The sequence below is a fragment of the Kogia breviceps genome, chromosome 9, assembly GCF_026419965.1.
Source record: "Kogia breviceps isolate mKogBre1 chromosome 9, mKogBre1 haplotype 1, whole genome shotgun sequence".
NCBI lineage: Eukaryota > Metazoa > Chordata > Mammalia > Artiodactyla > Physeteridae > Kogia > Kogia breviceps.
In genome coordinates, this window is record NC_081318.1 from 45453896 (window position 1) to 45473900 (window position 20005).

General features: G+C 41.7%; 1 protein-coding gene across 1 annotated transcript in view; it reads right to left on the reverse strand.

The window, feature by feature from the left end:
- Positions 1-18790, reverse strand: part of ITPRID1 (ITPR interacting domain containing 1) — a 194520-nt gene extending 175730 nt beyond the window's left edge. The window contains 2 exon segments of the mRNA XM_059073973.2: positions 3547-3644; positions 18312-18790. Coding sequence (XP_058929956.2) covers positions 3547-3609 — 63 coding nt within the window. The 5' untranslated portion in view covers positions 3610-3644; positions 18312-18790.
- Positions 18791-20005: the final 1215 nt, after the last annotated feature.

The following is a 20005-nucleotide window of genomic DNA, read 5'->3' on the forward strand; positions in this document are numbered from 1 at the left end:
GCAGGAACTTGATTGGAAAAGCATGCATGCATGTATGTATTATTATTACTCACTCATTAATTGGGCATTTTGTCTGTGCCAGGCACTGGGGATACAATTCTTGCTCTCATTATATGGATGTGTTCACTGAGAAGTCCATGCACAGTTTAAATAACATTAAATCATCCAAGCCACTTTAATCCACTCCCTACCATCCAGTGGTTAAATCCACTCCAAATATTCACCTAACAGTTACCTGGGTTCTGCTGGACACGTGAATGGAAACGGGGAGCTCACTGTTTTCCAAGGCAGCTGATTCCAATTTCAGCGTCTCTGGTAGTGGATCACCGCTCTCAGTGAATCCAGGTCTCCCACACTGCCGATTTTACTTCACAAGAATAACTTCCATGCACATTTCAAATAACCTTGACCCACATTAAAATCATAGCCAGCATCTTTTCCCCCTTTCTTTTAGAAACAGTAAGTCATAGCTGAAACATTCCTCTTTACCTGCCATTCCTTTTGCCTGGTATTGCTAGTGACCCCTGCCCTTCTTTTGTTTCAAATAGAGCTGATACTACAATATCTGACATGATTAACTACAATGTCTCCTCGAAGGCTTGATTAACTGCAAAGTCCACTTGCCCTCCTGAGCAGCAAGGACTCCCTTTCCATTGTCACCACGGGATGCAGCCCTGGCAGACCAGGCAGTTTATGCTCACATCAGCGGTGAGGTCCACTTCCCCTTGGGACAGGTGGCTGTTTATTGCTGCTGAGCTTAAGGAGAGCTGTTTGTCCTTGGCTTCATCTGGGTCCCCGTGGCCTACATCAAAGGGAGCCACAGAATTTCGATTTCCCGCCTAGTGAGAGCACTGGAAAGTGAAGGTAGGGGAGATGATCCCATGCTAAAGATATTGGATTATTCTTTCCTTTATACTTGGAAGGGACAGACTCAAGTCCTCACTTATTCAAGATAAATGTTACGTCAAGACAAATGTGAGTCAATGCTCTGCTTCAGCTCCTATCTTCTGCTTCTCTACTCTCAGACTCAACGCCTGCTGAAAGTCAAGGACTCACTTCATCAAGTCCCTTTCCCCTCCCTCATTCCTCTTCATTTTTTCTAACAATGAGAGGGCAAACCACTGGGGTTGGCTGAGTGAGCAAATTAGATTTAGGAGGATTGAAGAAGTTCCGGTCTCATTTTCAATGTTATTATCTCACAGGGCAAACTCTAGCATTAGTGACGGGGCTCAAATTCTGGTTTTGCCCTTTGCTAATGGTGCGATTTGGGGCAAGTTAGTTCTCAAACAACTCTAGAAGACGTGTTAAATAAATTATTTAGGAGAAGAGAAAACTGTGACTCAGAGTGAAGTGACAACCTAAAATCAAAAGATAAATGTGTTCTAAGGCAATGTCTTAAACTTAAGGCTGAGTCCAAAATCCATGTCTTTGTTACTTGCTCAAGCTCCCTGATCAACTAAAAGATGCTGAATGAATCCATACCAGTTGCTGGATAAAGACTATTCCAGATTTTGCATTCATGGATTTCTCTTGTCAGCGACAGGTTTTGCCTGAAGAGTTGTTTGTTCTTTTCAGTGATGCTGATATAGGAAACAGCTCCCAAGGGGACTGAGTTTGAGACAAACCTCCATTTTGCCTCAACTCAGTTAAACTCTTTGAGCCTCAACTTTCTTATTAAAAAAACAAGAAAGTAGTACCTGTCTTATGGGTTAGTGTCACGATTAAAAGATGATGACTATGAAAGTACTTTTTAATCCCTAAAGCACATTATATAAGTGTAAGGGATTTCTAGCATTGTTGTCATTGCCATGATGCATCCAGGACTCTGGGGGCAGGGATTTCTGTGCATTAGGACGAGCTCCCCTTTTGCCAAAATGATAAGGAATGCGTAGAGGAAATGGTAGAGTCCCCACTTCCAGATGTGAATAGAAAATAAGTGGTCTTGGTTCTTCCTGACACTTTGTCATGTAAAAGCTATTTCTGTTGCAATGTGCAAAGAACAATGAGGGGGCAAAGAATCTTTGAGGCAAAGTCATTAATGAACATTCCCCAATCCCTGGCAGGAGTGGGCAGCCTAAGTGCTTCAGAAGGGGAAAATTTGCCTAGCAATTCGGCCAGAGGTCAGGAGCAAAGATATTTCTGCCAGCAGAGTTAAAGCTCAGGTATTCTTTTGATGGCATCTTTAATCATATTACCTCTTCCTCAATTACTCTACCATCATTATTCATTAAACAATGATTTATTATGCTCTAAGCCCTCGAGAGAGAGCAGTGGACAAAACCAACAAGGACCCTCACCTCATGGAACGGACCTTCCAGTAGGGGGAAGAGAAACAATAAATAACCAAGCAAATAAATGGTAAGATAATTCTAGGTGGTGATAAGTGTTATAAAGAAAATGCAGGGTGATGGAGTTGAAAAGGATTGGTGAAAGTTCCTTTAGACTGGGTGGTAAGGAAAGCCATTCTGAGGGGATGGAAATGACATAACAAGAAGTCAGGTGAACTGGTGGTTCTCCATTTGCCCCCATCCATGCTCTGCTTTTCTCTATTCTGACTTCCTTCCCAGCTTATTTCCAATGGGATTTAGCCAATGAGACACCAGAGGGCAGCAGGAGGGAGGATAAGTAAATCTTTCCTTGCTTAGAGCCTGAGCCTTATCAGACAGGTGGAGACTGTGGTCCTCTACAATGGCAGCTCGCCTGGGGTGGCCCCCTCCCCGGTTCCAGCTCCAGCAGGGCCCCAGTAACATGGTTCCTCGCACCCCAGCCCCAGTTCTTCTGGCCTTAGAGGTAGCAATGGCTTCTCAGTACTGGTACTGTCTAGGTTTCCCACCTTTCCTGGCTGTCTCCTTAACCCAATCCACAGTACAGTCCCTCAACCAAAAAATTTGGGATGGACTCTGTTTCTTGCTGGAATCTGAAACAACACACCTTGCAAAGATGCAGGGACAGAGCATTCCAGGCAGAGGGAACGCCATTATTTTATGGACAAAATGAAGAGGATGTCATCAATAATTAAGCTTTCTGGGGCTTCCCTGGTGGCGCAGTGGTTGGGAGTCCGCCTGCCGATGCAGGAGACACGGGTTCGTGCCCTGGTCCGGGAGGATCCCACGTGCCGTGGAGCGGCTGGGCCCGTGAGCCATGGCCGCTGGGCCTGCGCGTCCGGAGCCTGTGCTCCGCGGTGGGAGAGGCCACGGCAGTGAGAGGCCCGCATACCGCAAAAAAAAAAAAAAAAAAAAAAAAAAAATTAAGCTTTCTGTGATTTTTTTTTTTATAGATTAGGAAGTGTTTTCACATGTATAATCTCATTTAAATCCCATGACGACATAGACAGTTTGGGCAGCTATTACTCCCATTTTACAAACAAGGAACGGGAAGCTCTAAGAAGTAAATGACTTGCTAAAGGGCGACACGAATGGTCGTTACTAGAGCCTAACCTCAAACGAGGTTTCTGGCTCCAAGTCTAGGCTTCTCCACTTCTACCCCTGTCACCTAGCAGGCAGGTAGAAAAGAGAATCCAGGGACATTTCCCAGGGACCAGCTTACCAGCTTCAGTAGCAGCTCACAAAATCCGTCACACTCAGCAAATGACCAACTAGAATCTTTCATTCAGCCACAGAGTCCCATGAAGTGCAAAAATCTCCCTAAAAAGTGACAAAGATAAATCAAATCATCAAATCTTATTAAAGGGAAAACCATGTGATTAAATCTTACAAGTTGATACTTTTGTTTCAGAGAACATATATTCTCCACCTTACTCAATATATTACTTTTCCCTAAATATATGTAAGTAGTCACAAATAATCTATCTTAAAGGAACTGAAGAAGATGGGTGTTTATTAGAATCATTTGATGGAAAAATGTATTAATAGAATTATTTTGAAGGTCAAATAACTAAGTGTATACCTAATGTGTCTCGGAGTTGAGAATTTTGTATAAATGGTTCTCAAAATGGGCACGTTCATAGTCATAACACCACGTGTATGAGCAATATAGTATAGATCTAGGATTAACAGTAGAATTTATTCTTAAAAGTAGAGCAAGCCACAGAAAAATCCAATTTCCAGCAGTAGATCATTCGTTCCAAGACTCCTACAAGCCACCTTCCTCATTAACTTATCATTTGCAGTTTAAAATATCTACATGCACCTCTGTGACACACCAATAGTTAGTCCTCTGGGGGTTTCTAAGCCAGATTGAACATCTGGATTTGCAGCGAATCCTAAAGATCACCAGATTCAGTGTGGTAGAAGGAGATGGATAGCTGGGCACATGACAATAGGTAGCTACCAAGACAAACTGCTCCTGCTGGCCCAGGCCAGCTCTGAAAGCTTAGACACATTGAAACCACATGGATATCCGCTGAAGGATGAATTGTTATATGGCTTTGGAAAAAGTCAGTGTTTCCATTTCTTTCTCTCCCACTTGGCATTTTGGAGCCTGCTGTCAGGATTCACACCGATTTTTGGCTTGGTTTTAGAGGCTTTTTTCCTCTTACTACAGTTGAGCTTAAAGAAAAACAGCACAAAGAAATTGTTAAGAAGAAAGGAAATCATGCTCCAGATGGTTTTGAAGAACTCTAAACTGACCCAGAGCCCAAGAAAAGGCCTTTCATTTATAGAACATTGAGGAAAATGATATTCCTTTTATTTGGTCATAAAAGCAACAATTGAAAATGCCCTGAGCATCCATAAGAATGCACTCCAGCATGTGTGCCTTTGTGTGTCTGTATGCTCATCTGTGTGCATATCTGTGAGGATACGGTATGTATATGTCCAAACTAGAGACTCATAGAAGCTATGGGGAATATTCACTTATGAACTTCCAATTATCTAACAGCTGCTATGATAAAGGACAGCTCCAAAAAATTAAGAAATGGTCAAATTCAGTTTCCCAATGGTAGAAAGTTTCTGACAAACCCACTTTGGGAAACATGGACTTTCCCTCACTGTATTTAAAATATGTGAAGGGAGATGAAGTCCTGCACAAGGTGGGAGTGTGGAAAGGGACAGGCCCTGGAGGAGGTCAAGAGTCTGGGAGGCTGCAGTTGTAATGTCTTTGTAGTTACAGGTCACAGAAACTGTACTCAAACAAGCTTAGGCAAAACAATAAGTAAAAAGGATTTATTAGAATGTTTCTAGGGTAATGAAGGAACCAGGGCAGCGTAAACGGTGAGAGACTGGGACCTGTGACTGATACTATTCCAACTTTCTGTCCATCTATCTTTTATGTCAGACTGCCTCTTTTTGACCCTATTCACTCCAATGCACACAAGTTTTTTCCTTGAGGTGGAGAATGTAGTCACAGGCAGTTGGAGTCCAGTCACAAAAGACACATACTGTAAACCTCAGAAAGGTAACCCGATGAGTTCGGCTTTTGTCACACATTCTTCTCTTGACCGATCACTGAGCCCAAGCAGATTATGCCTGCCCAGCCTCATGCCCCAGGATCAGAGTTTGTACCAAAATAAGCAACAGCGCAGGGAGGAGCAGTCATGGAGGATGGTGGTGGAAGTGCCCTACACAGTTGGAAAACAATGTCCCACACTGCAGCTAACGGAAGCTTACCAGGTTGAGTTGGCTTGTGTTACTCACACTTAATATCCCCAATAATATACAATTCAAAGATGGGGTACAAGTTTTAAAGTCGGGGACAGACTTCTCATTGCATTTAGAGTGGAGTGCGAACAGCTCACCATGGCCGACAGATGCTATATGATGTGGCATGCCACCTCTCAACCTCACCTCATGTCCCTCTGTCTAATCACACTGCTCTACTTTCAGGTCCTGCTCTACTTTCAGGGAAAGAGGGCTCTTTCCCTTCTTTGGATTTAGTGCATTTTATTCCTTCTTCATATAAATGTTCTTCCCTTGCTATTTGCATGGTTAAGACCTCGTCATACTTCAGAGCTCCTGTCCTCAGAGAGGGCTTCACTGAACACCCTGTTTAAGGAAGCTTTGCTCTCTAATTTATCAGAGCACTTTGTTTAGCTTTTATGGTACGTCACCTGTTTGTAACTGATATATTTATTTGTCTGTGTAATTGTTCATCTGGTCTCTGTTCTAGACTGTAATCTAGGTAAAGGTAGGTACCATGTCTGATTCTTTCATCACTATATTCCCACATCTGTAAATGTGCCCCACCCATAGTAGGGGCTCATAAGTATTTGTTGAATGAATGGATAGATGGATGGATACACTGCCCAGATGAATGCAGCAGCAAGTGAGGAATAAAAAGGGAAAATGAAATACAACCTGAAAGGTAGGAAGGGGATACAAAGCGTGGATCCTGGTCGGCTGTGCAGGACCCACACAGGGCTGCTATGCTCAGAACACCAGGGGGCGCCATTTGCATAGACTACAATGATGCTGGACCCCCCACCCCCCACCCCTGCTCCCCGGAGTTAGTTGTTTCTAGAACACATCTACCCAGTTTGGTACATCTCCCTGTTAGGAACAAATAAACCAGTTCTAGAAAACTACAGAACTTTTGAGCTGTCTCAGACTTGAGGTCAGTGATTCTTAAATTATCTGTGATGAAGGACCAGTTTTGTAAAATTATTTCGAAACTTTTGTAAACTACAATAAAAATGAATTGCTAAAAAAGAAAATTAAAAAACCTAGAAGACATGCAAAATAAAAGCCCAAATTTGTAAACAGATTGAGCATAACATCACTGTCCAATTACCATAAAAATATATAAACACTTTAACTTCTGTACTTATCTCACTGTAGACTAACAATGGTTTACAGATCAACACTGGTCTGTGAGCCACACTCAGGGCATCGCTGCTTTAGAGAAAACTCAAGTCAGAGTGAAAGACCAGCCACCAGGCTAGGTGGCTCTTAACACCCTGCATTGAGTCCTCACAGTTATACTGTAAGAAGGACAGGATGAAGAGAGTGAGGTGAGTTGTGTAAGTGCAGGGTAGATACCATTTTTATTAGATTCTGAAATTGCATTCATCATGGATTTTTTGCACTAATTTTGATTTTTAAAAATATTATATTAAAATAATATTTTCTTGATTCCTGAGTTTTTTGGTGTCCCCTTAAATTTTGCATCCAAAGTGAATCCCTCATTCACCTCTCCCTAGTCCTGGCCCTGAGGAAGGGCATAATATTTGCTATTAATTTACTATCATAGATTAATTACTATGAATTAATCTATGTGAACATGTGGCTGAGACCTGAACAGAGGTCTAACCTTTCCATTGCACTACACTACTGCCCATACTGAGCATCTATCATTCACTAATTCATTCACTCATTCATTTATTCACTAGCAATGCCAACAGAGATTAAGTGTGTGCTACATGTGTAGCTGGAAATGAGTAAGTTCCCAGCAGTAAGCAGGGGCCAGGTAATACATGACCTTGAATGTGAACTTGAGGAGTATGGATTTTATCTGGAGTTACTGGGACATTCTAGAAGTGACACGGTCAGATTAAATATTTAGAAGGTTCACTCTGAATGCAGTGGGGTGAGTTGGTAGACAGGAGTGAGCAGAACTGGAGAGAGGTATCCAGTTAATGGAAGGATACAACAATACAGGGAAAAGAAGAAAAAGAAGGTAAAGATGCTGGTCACATTTGGAAGGACTCTTACCATTGGCATTTTGAGGGTTCAAGGAAAAAACAAAATCACCCCTGCTACCACCAGGCTATGCTCTATCATGCTCCCTGGGATAAGGAAAGACATAACATAGGTCTATTGGAGAAACCAACCAATATAAAACTGCATGGGGGATGGGGAGGGATAAGGAAGAAAACACAGGGATAAGTGAGAATCTGGAGAGAGGCAAACGGGTGCAAGGAGACATGGAAATACAAGAAGCTGGTAAAGGAGAGAGCAGAAGGCAGGCGGCAGCTGCGTGCTCAAGGACAGGAGGAAGGGGGAAGGAGGGAGTGGGCGGGAACAGCAGTCAGATTCTCAGCAGCACTAAAATTGTCCCTGCCACTTGGCAGGAGTCAGTTCAGATGTCCCAGATCCAAGAGCCAGGGCCTTTTCCTCATTCATATAACACAAGGAGCAAATTAGTGAGATTCGTGGACCAAAAGATCCCTTGGCAAATATTGGTTCTATCCTTGGGGGTGTTTTAAGCCCTCAAAGCACTGTTTATCGAAGTGATGGCAATGACAATGAATTATTTCTGCCAGAATGAACTATAAGAAATTTAGTCTGGCTGATTAAAAGAAAGTTTATAAAGCACAGTTCAAACATGCACGATGCCTTTTAGGAAAAATTAATTTAACATTTAAATGAATACACAACTGATACTGTGATTCAATCTTTAGAGACCCTAAAGAGCACTCTTTTCATTATTGACCATTTTTATAATGAAAAAGAGAGACCCCTGATACTGTGGACAACTTTACAATCCTCTATGCTTTTTCACTCAAATTATGCATTCATTTTTGCATTTGCACTTGCTTTGCACATTCATTATGCAATTGTTGATTCTTTCAATAATTCTATAAAGTATAAAGGGCAGGAATTATTATTCCTATTTTACAGAAGTGAAGACTGAGGCCCAGAGTGGTGCAGAGATTTGCTCAAGGTCACACATAGGCCAAGTGTTAGAGCTGACCCTGTAACCTAGCTCTCTTGACTAATAGAACTCTTTCTACTCGTTTCTATCATTCCACTCTGAACAGCCTATGTTGTGTGGCTTTTCTGGAAGTGCAACATGATGATCATTCCATCATCTTCTCCCAAAGATCTACTGAAGGACAATTGTGAAGGAGGATCACATACTTCCTAAAGGAGGCAACTGGAGAGACTTGGGCCTGGAGTCAAAAGGTTTAGACACTCCCACACTGCAACTTACCACCCCTATGACCTTGGGCAAGACATTAAGCCCTGAAAGTCTCAGTTTCCTTAGCTGAAAAATGGCTGCCGTCGCCCCTATTTTACTAGATTGTTGTAAAGTGTTATGTCCAGTAGAATAGAGAGGGGTAAAGGGATGGGACACAGGTCGAGCAAATGAGATTGGAGGAAAAAAAGACGAAGAACCCCAGAGTATTTAAGGTCCATAAGGAGAAGCAGACCCGGCAAGGACATATGAGTGGAAAAGAGGGCATACAGAAATAAATTAGAAATTAGCACGAGTCCTGTAAGCATCTGGAAGACAGAAGAAAGCTCATTCCTTGAGTACCTGCTGTGTGCCAAGCACTGCTGGACCCTTTGGAGTATATCATTTATTCAATGACTGGTTTTGACCACTTATTATGAGCTGAGCACTGTTGTAGGTGCTCACAGACAGATTGCATGGCCCTAGAGGCTCACCTCCTCTCCTCTAGTGGTCCACCAAGGAGAGTTAGCTCCCTGGGACAGGGACCAAAGCAGACATTCCTGGAGCTCTGAGGTTCCGCCTTTCTAATGAGGACACATCTACCAGGAAGTTTCTACTGTTATGTGGTTGCCCCCTTCCCACCATTATAAATATGTAGAATTTCAGAGGAGTGGAAGATTTCTCTCTACCAGAGCTGTTTTAATGGTGTCTCTGACCTGGATACCTTTCTCTGGAATAATAAACTTTGGAGGATCATGTACATTCTACTCCCCATCTGCTGGTAATATTTTCCCCAAACGCTCCAGTCTATATTTATATCACACGATAATAGTGGCATGTGTGCCAATGCCTTTTTTGCAGAACACAAAGATTCTATTCCCAAGAAGCTAACATTCCTGTGGGCAAGACAGACAATGAACAGTCTAATAAGATAATACTCTGTCATTGGCTCCATCCAACTTTACCGTAACTGCTCAGGTTTGAATCCCTGCAGGCGATCTGTGACTCTCATCCAACTATGGCTGATACACTCCCCTGGGTGCTCTCGGCTACTCTTGTGGCTTCGACCATCATCTACAACTACTCTTGTGGCTTCAACTGTCATCCCCTAGACCTTTATCCCCAGCTTAGGTCTCTCTTCTGAGTACCAGACTCTTCCTTTCAGCTGCTTCCCTGACATCTCCATATGCATGCCAGAAGCGCTGCAGACTCCTCCTTTTCCGTTTTCAGTCTTCACTGATCCTGCTGCCCAGGCTAAGAATCAATCAGTCTCAATCTTTCCCTCACCCTTTCTTCCTACAACCAGTCTGTCACCATGCCCTGTCAAGTCTTGCATTTCTGGCCTCTTAATCTCTCCTCACACCCTCTCTGACTTAGATTCCACTCTAAAATCTGAGCTCATGCTCACAATAGTCTGTTGACTGGTTCTCTCTTGCAATTACCCTTCCCCCTAGAACCCTCTCAACCCTGTACCACTGTGATCTTCCTAGAGTAGACATTTAAGCAGATTACTCTCCAATTTCCAAAAGCTTGTAGGGAAAGGACCAAGCTTCCAAGTAGGCTTGGCTCTTTCTCTCCCACCTCCCCACCCCACCCCCCTTTGACTCCTTTCCCTGGAAATGGCCTATGCTCTGGCCACACTAAATTTCTCACCAATTTCCAAACATAACTTGCCATCTTGAGACTATTTAAAGCTGCAAACCCTTCCTAGAATGCCGTTCCTCTCATCAACCTGCAGAACCCCAACCCTCTACCAAGACCCAGCCTCAGGCCACATACATTTAAAATGTCTTCCCAACTTCACCTAGCTAGAGAGAGTCTGGGCTCTCAAAACACTTAGAAAGATTTATCTTAATATGTCTTCTTTATATGCCTAATTTTCCACTAGAATGTGAACCCCTTAAAGACCTCTTTGTATTCTTAGGGCCTAGAAATTGATACATAATAATATTATAATAATTATATTAATAAAATAACAATAAATAATGATAATATCTATCATTACATAGTGCTTACTGTGTTCTCAGCAGCAAATTTGTATATGCGAATATATGCACACATATGCATGTAGATTCAAAAGAAACTTTGAACTAATGCTATCATTAGTTCCATTTTACAGATGAAGAGACTGAGGCAAATGTGTTAACTGACTAGGCAAATATCACATAGCTAGTATGTGGCAAAACTGAGTTTCGAACTCAGGACCAGAGTCCTTGGTCATGACCACTAAGCTTTACTGCCTCTCACAGGGCATTCTGCACATTTTGGATATGGCTGGCCGACTGAATGAATGATTAAAACACAAGGCAAAAGGTGGTGAGAATGATAAGAATGGTTAAAACCAAGAGACCAAGACCTATGATGCAATCTAACAAAGGCACCGAGGCAGGTGACACTACAGTGTTTGCCTTGTGAGGAAGATGGTGAGGACAGAGGATATGCTGTAGACAATAGGAACAGCATAAGCAGACAAGACTCTGGAAAGATTGCAGTGCTTTTAGGAGAACAGTGCAGAGCCGAGAGTGGCTGCAGAACTCCAGAGCAATACTGAATCCAAGTGAATGAAATGTTTCCCTTGGAAGTAAAAGTATTTTCATTATGTGGTACTTTTCTCAGGCCTGCATAGGATGTTCTGGGCCTGAGGCACTTTTGCCTTTGTGGGCCCTCTCCTTCATAAACTGTATGAAAAATTATAATTTACAACTACATTGGTGTAAAGATGAACTTGTTAATATTATATATTAAAATATTTCATTTGATCTAAAAGTTTACTTTTTTCTTTGGATGTTAAAATAAATTAAAAATAGGCCCTATGAGAAATCTGAAAGAGAAATTAAGGAAACACTCCCATTCACCATTGCAACAAAAATAATAAAATACTTAGGAATAAACCTACCTAAGAAGACAAAAGATCTGTATGCAGAAAACTATAAGACATTGATGAAAGAAATTAAAGATGATACAACATATGGAGAGATGTACCATGTTCTTCGATTGGAAGAATCAACATTGTGAAAATGACTATACTCCCTGAAGCAATCTACAGATTCAATGCAATCCCTATCAAACTACCAATGGCATTTTTCACAGAACTAGAACAAAAAAATTCACAATTTGTATGGAAACACAAAAGACCCCGAATAACCAAAGCAATCTTGAGAAAGAAAAATGGAGCTGGAGGAATCAGGCTTCCAGACTTCAGACTATACCACAAAGCTACAGTAATCAAGACAGTATGGTACTGGCACAAAAACAGAAATATAGATCAATGGAACAGGCTAGAAAGCCCAGAGATAAATCCACACACATATGGCCACCTTATTTTTGATAAAGGAGGCAAGAATATACAATGGAGAAAAGACAGCCTCTTCAATAAGTGGTGCTGGGAAAACTGGACAGCTGCATGTAAAAGAATGAAATTAGAACACTCCCTAACACCATACATAAAAATAAACTCCAAATGGATTAGAGACCTAAATGTAAGGCCAGACACTATCAAACTGTTAGAGGAAAACATAGGCAGAACACTCTATCACATAAATCACAGCAAGATCCTTTTTGACCCACCTCCTAGAGAAATGGAAATAGAAACAAAAATAAACAAATGGGACTAATGAAACTTAGAAGCTTTTGCACAGCAAAGGAAAACATAAACAAGATGAAAAGACAACCTCAGGATGGGAGAAAATATTTGCACATGAAGCAACTGACAAAGGATTCATCTCCAAAATTTACAAGCAGCTCATGCAGCTCAATATCAAAAAAAACAAACAACCCAATCCAAAAATGGGAAGAAGATCTAAACAGACATTTCTCCAAAGAAGATATACAGATTGGCAACAAACACATGAAAGGATGCTCAACATCACTAATCATTAGAGAAATGCAAATCAAAACTACAATGAGGTATCACCTCACACCAGTCAGAATGGCCATCAGCAAAACATCTGCAAACAATAAATGCTGGAGAGGGTGGGGAGAAAAGGGAACCCTCTTGCACTGTTGGTGGGAATGTAAACTGATACAGTCACTATGGAGAACAGTATGGAGGTTCCTTAAAAAACTAAAAATAGAACTACCATATGACCCAGCAATGCTACTACTAGGCATATACCCTGAGAAAACCGTAATTCAAAAAGAGACATGTACCACAATGTTCACTGCAGCTCTATTTACAATAGCCAGGACATGAAAGCAACCAGTGTCCATCGACAGATGAATGGATAAAGAAGATGTGGCACATATATGCAATGGAATAGTACTCAGCCATAAAAAGCAACGAAATTGAGTTATTTGTGTGAGGTGGATGGACCTAGCGTCTGTCATACAGAGTGAAGTAAGTCAGAAAGAGAAAAACAAATACTGTATGCTAACACATATATATGGAATCTAAAAGAAAAAATATAAAATGGTTATGAAGAACCTAGGGGCAGGACACGAATAAAGATGCAGACGTAGAGAATGGACTTGAGGACATGGGGAGGGGGAAGGGTAAGCTGGAACAAAGTGAGAGAGTGGCATGGACATATATACACTACTAAATGTAAAATAGATATCTAATGGGAAGCAGCTGCATAGCACAGGGAGATCAGCTGGGTGCTGATCTGGGTGCTGATCAGCTGGGTGGGATAGAGAGGGTGGGAGGGAGACACAAGAGGGAGGGGATATGGGGATATATATATATATAATATATATATATATGATTAGGAAATGGTGAAGCCAAGACAAGAACCCATATGTCTAACTCCAAGCCCAGGACAATTTCTACTACACCATGTGGCCAGATCCAAGTTCATGACCTATCGTACATAACTATGTAAACCACACATGGATATAAGCCTCTCTTTTACCCCAGGGATTATTTCCTGGAAATATATATATATATATACACATATATACATATATATGATATATATATCATATATATATGTATATATATATGTATAGCTGGTTCACTTTGTTTCAGCAGAAATAACACAACACTGTAAAGCAATTATACTCCACTAAAGATGATTAAAGAAAAAATTAGGCCCTTAAGTCCTGTGTACTTTACATACCATACCTTCTGTGCCTAATGAATAAATTAGCCCTGACTTCTCTCTTAATTGTTTAAATCAACAGCCCCCAAATGTTCTCTCAGGGATGAATGGAGGATGACTCTGACAGGGTTAGTTCTCAAAGATCATTGTTTATTATCAATTTCCTTATTTGCAAAGTGAGAGAAATAGTCTCTATCATCTCTGAGGGGCCTTCTGACTAAAAATTAATGTGTTATCCGTTGTTTTTGAGGTGTTTAACAGCTCAGAAATATACTTCAAGTTTATCACCCAATTTGATTCCACAAATTCCCACTATTCATATAAGGAAACTGAGGCTGAGGGTAGCAGGCTGCCTGGTTTCACAGCTCATACACGGTGGAGGGTGAGGCAAAGCTAAGTCTTCTAACTCCCATGCACTGCTCACATTAGTGGTGTGTTCTAGGAAATAATCCCTGGGGTAAAAGAGAGGCTTATATCCATGTGTGGTTTACATAGTTATGTATGATAGGTCATGAACTTGGAGCTGGCCACATGGTGTAGTAGAAATTGTCCTGGGCTTGGAGTTAGACATATGGGTTCTTGTCTTGGCTTCACCATTTCCGAATCATGTGCCCTTGGGCTTGGTATTTAATCACTCTGAACATCAATTCTTGTATTAGTCAGCTCAGGCTGCCATATCAAGACACCACAGACTGGATGGCTTAAACAACAGAAATTAATTTCTCATAATTCTGGAGGCTGGAAGTCCTGTATCAAGGTATCAACAAATTTAGTTCCTGATGAGAGCTCTTTCTGGCTTGCCGATGGCTGCCATCTTGAAGTGCATTCACATGGTCTTTCTCTGAGCACTGCACACAGAGAGAGGTTTACCTCTTCCTCTTCTTATAAGGCCACTAATCCATCATGAAGGCTCTACTATCATAACCTCATCTAATCCTAATTATCTCCCAAATGTCCCATCTTCAAATACCCTCACATTGGAGGGGTAGGGTTTCAACATATGAATTTTGAGGGGACACGATTCAGTCCATAATGTTTTTCTAATCCAAGAAGTGGGCATAATAGAATACTTGGGAGAATAAGCTACAATTCAATAAGAAACGATATATATATATGTATATATATATATATATATATATATATATATATATATATATGCTACCTTCATAATGACAGGATATTTGGCTTTAAAAGGTTTAGATTCTTAGATTTTGTCTTTGTTCCTGTTTCTGTGGCTTAGCAGGTAACTGAACTCTGGTACTGACTCCTCATCTGGTCCTCTTCCAGATCAAGTGCAGAATTATCGGTCAATACAAGGGGTCCAGTCTGTTCAAACCCACATACGTTTTACTTTTCAGTATCTACAGTATTTTGGGCACTGGGCTGGACGCAAGCAGGGCAGGAAAAGGAGACAGAGGTGCCGAGCCACACACTAAGACTGGTGTCTAGTCCAATGGTGTTTAGTTTAAACGGAACACAGGTTTGATAAGAAATATGTGGCCAAAATAGCATAGGATGCTAGGAGACAAAACAGAATGAGGAGGAAGGAAGTACAGTTGAGAAGCTGAAAATCTTCCTGCTTTCCTTGGGGCTGGTCAGCTCTCCCCTTCTTGCTTCTGCACCCACAAAAAGAAAAATCCAGAATAAAACCTCTTAACAGGCAAAGAAATATTTGTTTGTATAATTTCCTATTAAAACTAAAAGTTGGCCTGATTCTAGTCAGCTGAACATTTTCCACCCTCTCCCTTACCCCATGTTGGCCAGGCTAATAAGAAAAGCACTGTATTGAGGAAGTCTGGGCATGAATTTTATCACTCCCTGAACAGTTCTGAACAATAGAAGGGGAGGCATTACTATGAAGTTTTAAAACTCATACTACTTTGAAGTTATCGCGTAAGAATTGTCACAGGGGAACGCAGTAAGACTGTGATTTCTTCTTGTTTTACACCACAGGACTGAAAAGGGAGTTGAAGGAGATTAATTACATTCCCTGCTAATCAATGCAAAGACATATTTTCTGCTTCTCCATCTCATAATTTTTATTTCATCTAGTTTGGGCTTTTTTAGGGTTGCCAGATGTCCCAGTTTCAGTGGGACAATCCTGCATTTTGAAGGTACGTCCCATCTGCTCTTGAAAATATTTCTGCTCACTGCTCTCTCGTGGACTGCAGGGTTTTTAGAGCTGCCAGCCAGAGTACGGCTGCTGGAGAGAAGATGATAAATTATTGTAACACTATAAAAAAAAATCACTCACACCCACCACCACCCCACCTTAGCAATGCTGTGAATTAATTCTGCAGGAATCTTTGTCATGAAAGGTGAATCTCCAAGTCTCCAGATGGGAACGTGAAGCTCCTTCCACACTGGCTTTGAGAGGACAGAAGAAGTAGGCAGGGCAGGAAAGCAGGCATGGACTGATTCTTGGATTTGCTGTCAGAACACCTGGCTCTGCCATTTTCCACAAGAGTGACTTTGGTCCAATTGGTTAAAAGAACAAACTGTTTTTTGAGCACCTACTGCCTACCTGACTTGATGCTAGGCACTTTTGATAAAGTAGCTGATTAATTTCTATAATAATGTTGGATAGTAGAGGTTTTATCCCCATTTTATAGACAAGGATGTTGATGTTCAGATCCACTGAATCCAGAACTCCATGGTACCAAACCCCACTCTTTTCACTGCAGATGACTCACTTTCTTTATCTATTAAGCAAGAATAATAATAATCTATACCTTGTAAGATATGAAACAGAAGTTGATGAATAGATTCTCTAAAGATCTCTTCCAGGGCTCCTATAATGGGGATGAGGGACATTGTCAATTGAGGTTCCATCTGTGGAAGGTTTGAAAAGGAAAAGTTCCACTGAGCAAACATTCTTAGTGCTGGTCTAAGTGCTTTTCAACTTGACTTCAGATTAGACATCAAGGATGGCACTGTCAGAGAGAAGCTAAGTGATCTTACCAAAATGGAACCAAATTATCTTCTTCCTTTGTATTCTTGCATTCCTCACGTCTCCTAGCTGAGGCTTTGAAACTGATGCTTCAATTCAGCTGTCATTTCAATAGGGCCACTCATTACATTATGAACAGCCATGTTATAGAGAGTGAGTTTATCATATTTATTTTAACAGAAAAAGGCCCTAACAGCAGAGGCCAGGCTGGGCAAACACTGTTGGTAGCATTGAGGCAATGCCTGGGAGAGACATTGCAGAGGAAACCCTGCCACCAAGAGGCAAGTGAGAATGTTCTGGTATCCTGTGGGAAAGGCACTGGATGAGTTCATTAATACACATTGCCTACTTTTCATCACACCAGTAGCTTGATGCTTCTTCCAGGCCCATAGCTTTGATATTGTTATGCCTCAGTGGGAAAGCCTCAATGGAAAGAGAGTCGATAATCTGTAACGTGGGCCTTTGTCAGTGTATTGAAGTAACAAATGTGCAAGTGGTGGAGAGATCCTAAAATACTGCTAGCACGTCACTTGTCATCACTTTGGATGTTTTGCTGGCAGCATGTCATATGGCTTACTCATCTTCTTGTTTTCCTCCTGCCCTTTGCAAAGACATTTTCTCCCAGTAATGACGAAAACTGTTTTCTTTGACTTCAGTTTCGCGCACTCTAACCCTTCCCACCTCTTTCTGTCCTTTATCGGGGGCTATGAGTTTTTACCTTATAAACTGTAGAAGTGCTTCAGCGGGTCAATAAACCCCTCGCAATTTTGCAAAAGTGTGTATATATGTATACATTCCATCAGATTCTCAAAGGGATCCATGACATCAAAATAATTAAGATCTAATGCAGTAAAATATCTCCTTTTCTGGGGTTACAGGGCCACACATAGCAATCTGAATGGGTGGTAGGGACACCAGCCAGTGTTCTACCTGTGGAGAAAAGAGTTATTTCTAATCCAAATTACTTACATTACCACAAGCAAATTACTTTAGCTGCAAATTCTTCTGTTTTCTCAGCTGTACAATGGGCTCAATGAATCTCTCACCGGCTCGATAGCCTCTTGTTGTCACTGCCTCTGCTGTTCCAGGCACACAGATTTTCTACCAGTTCTGAATACTCCACACCTTGTCACATCTTGGTTTCTGTACTTCTGACCACTAACCATTCTCCTATCACACTGTACAATAGCTACCTACTTACGTGCCAGCATCCCCTCTGTCTGCATCATCCTGGAGAGGAGTCGCCCTGGCTTATTCATTTACCGCCAGTGTCAGGCAGTGGGGAATGAAGGAAGGAATTCATAAAGTTGTGAGATTCAGCTTGTTTGAACTCCCACACACTCCACCTCCTTGCACAGAGAGAAAGGAGAAATTAGCTCTGCTGGCCTGAGTTTCCACGGGCATAGACAGTAGGGTGTGTAGAAAACCTAACTGCCTTCCAGCTTTCAGTGTCCAAAGAGTGGCTCATTTAAAATACAGATTCCTAGGCACCACCCGCAAAGATTCCGATCCTATTTGGGATGGAGTACCTGAAAGTAGTGCACCCGGGCGGTCCAGCGAGGCTTGGTTCGTCAGGGCAGCTGGGGACCAGACATTAGTGGACTCAGAGATAACTGCAGCCTCTTTTCCTGAGATCAGAAACAGGTCTGAAGAGCTGAGGAACCACTGTATTTCCTTGATTGTCCTCTGGGTGGCGCTGTGCAGAAGCTTCAGCGAGACGAAGCTCTTGAAAACTCATTCTTCAGGGCTGGCCCCCAAGTGGGGCTTCTGCTTGTTGGCTCAGGATTGCCAACGCCAGGAATTTATATGCGGTGATGTCGGGCAAGTATGAGGTTCTCAGCCAGATTTCTCTGCTCACCCGGACTTGAGGAGACAGCATTGTTTCCAAGACAGGAAGATGTGTTTGGGTCCCAGCCGTCCTTGTTACTTCTCGCAAAAAGCAATGAGCTCAGAATGGCTGCGGGCTTCAGTTACTTCACTAGTTACTTTTCTCCTTCACTGTGAGTTTCAATTACAGAGGTAATGCATGTTTTTGTAGATGATTTCAAAAAAAGCGTATAAACAAAAATAATTTTAAAAAGTCACCTGAAATCACAGCACCCACAAAGAACCACTGTTAACATTTAGTTCATATCCTTAAAAGGATACTGTTTGGTAACCTGCTTTTTCTAACTTAACCATATAAGAAGAACATTTTCCAGGCTAGTAACTACATTTAAACTATTTTAAAAAGTTGCCCAGTATTATAGTATTTCATTTATAGATGGACCATGGTTTATTTAACCAATTCCATACTGTGAGACAATAAAGTTTCTCTCTCTCTTGCCTTCTTCCATCCTTCCCTTCCACTCTCCCTTTTTCAGCTTTTATGACCAACTCTGCCATCAGAATTTTACAGGTGCTCAGTTGCCTCTTCAGATGCTTGTCCAATAATTTCCTAAAGTATAAATTCCGAAATAGAATATCTGGGACAAAGGATACGTAATTACAGTTTGCAGTTCTGGCTGCTTTCTGGAAAAGCAGCCCATTTTACTCACACCGCCAGCAAACGAGAGGGGGTGCAGAGGGACTTCTGAAGGGACACTCTGAAGTCTTTGACGATTTGTCCTGCTGTTAGTTTGGTAGAATTTGGTGATACATTAGCTCACCAGTGCTTTATTCCTGGGAGGCAGAGAATCGGGCTGTAGAATACCTGCACAGAGAGGCTGTTGATTCTGCCTCATTCTAACAGAGCAGTCTGGATGGGAAGCCTGCTCATCCTCTCCACCCTTACCTCTTGGGCTTGGGAGCCTGAAATTTACTGAAACTACCTTAGAATTAGTACAAGAGAAGAAATATGGGCAAGGTGGTGGTGACACTGCATGGAGCAGCTAACATAAATGCAGTGTCAGTTCCACTAATCTTCTCTCTCTCTTTTGGACAATGATAGTGGCTGTCTTTTCTTCCTATCACACTGAATTTCCCGGATATGGGGAGTGGGAGAATGGCTGCGACTTCATGCTTTGCCCCAGGGTAGGTGACCCAACAACATCCACAGGCAAAATATTGGAATCTGCTCCATCCCAGAAGGAGTGAGAGGGTGAATAGCCTTGCCATGGCCAGGGTTAAAATTCTATGTGGCCATGAAGTTATGATGGAAGAAACCCACATGATAACACTTAACATCAAAAGTCATAGGTGTGAATTAGCCAAAGACCAAGAAGTAAAAAGAGGTAGGAAAGTT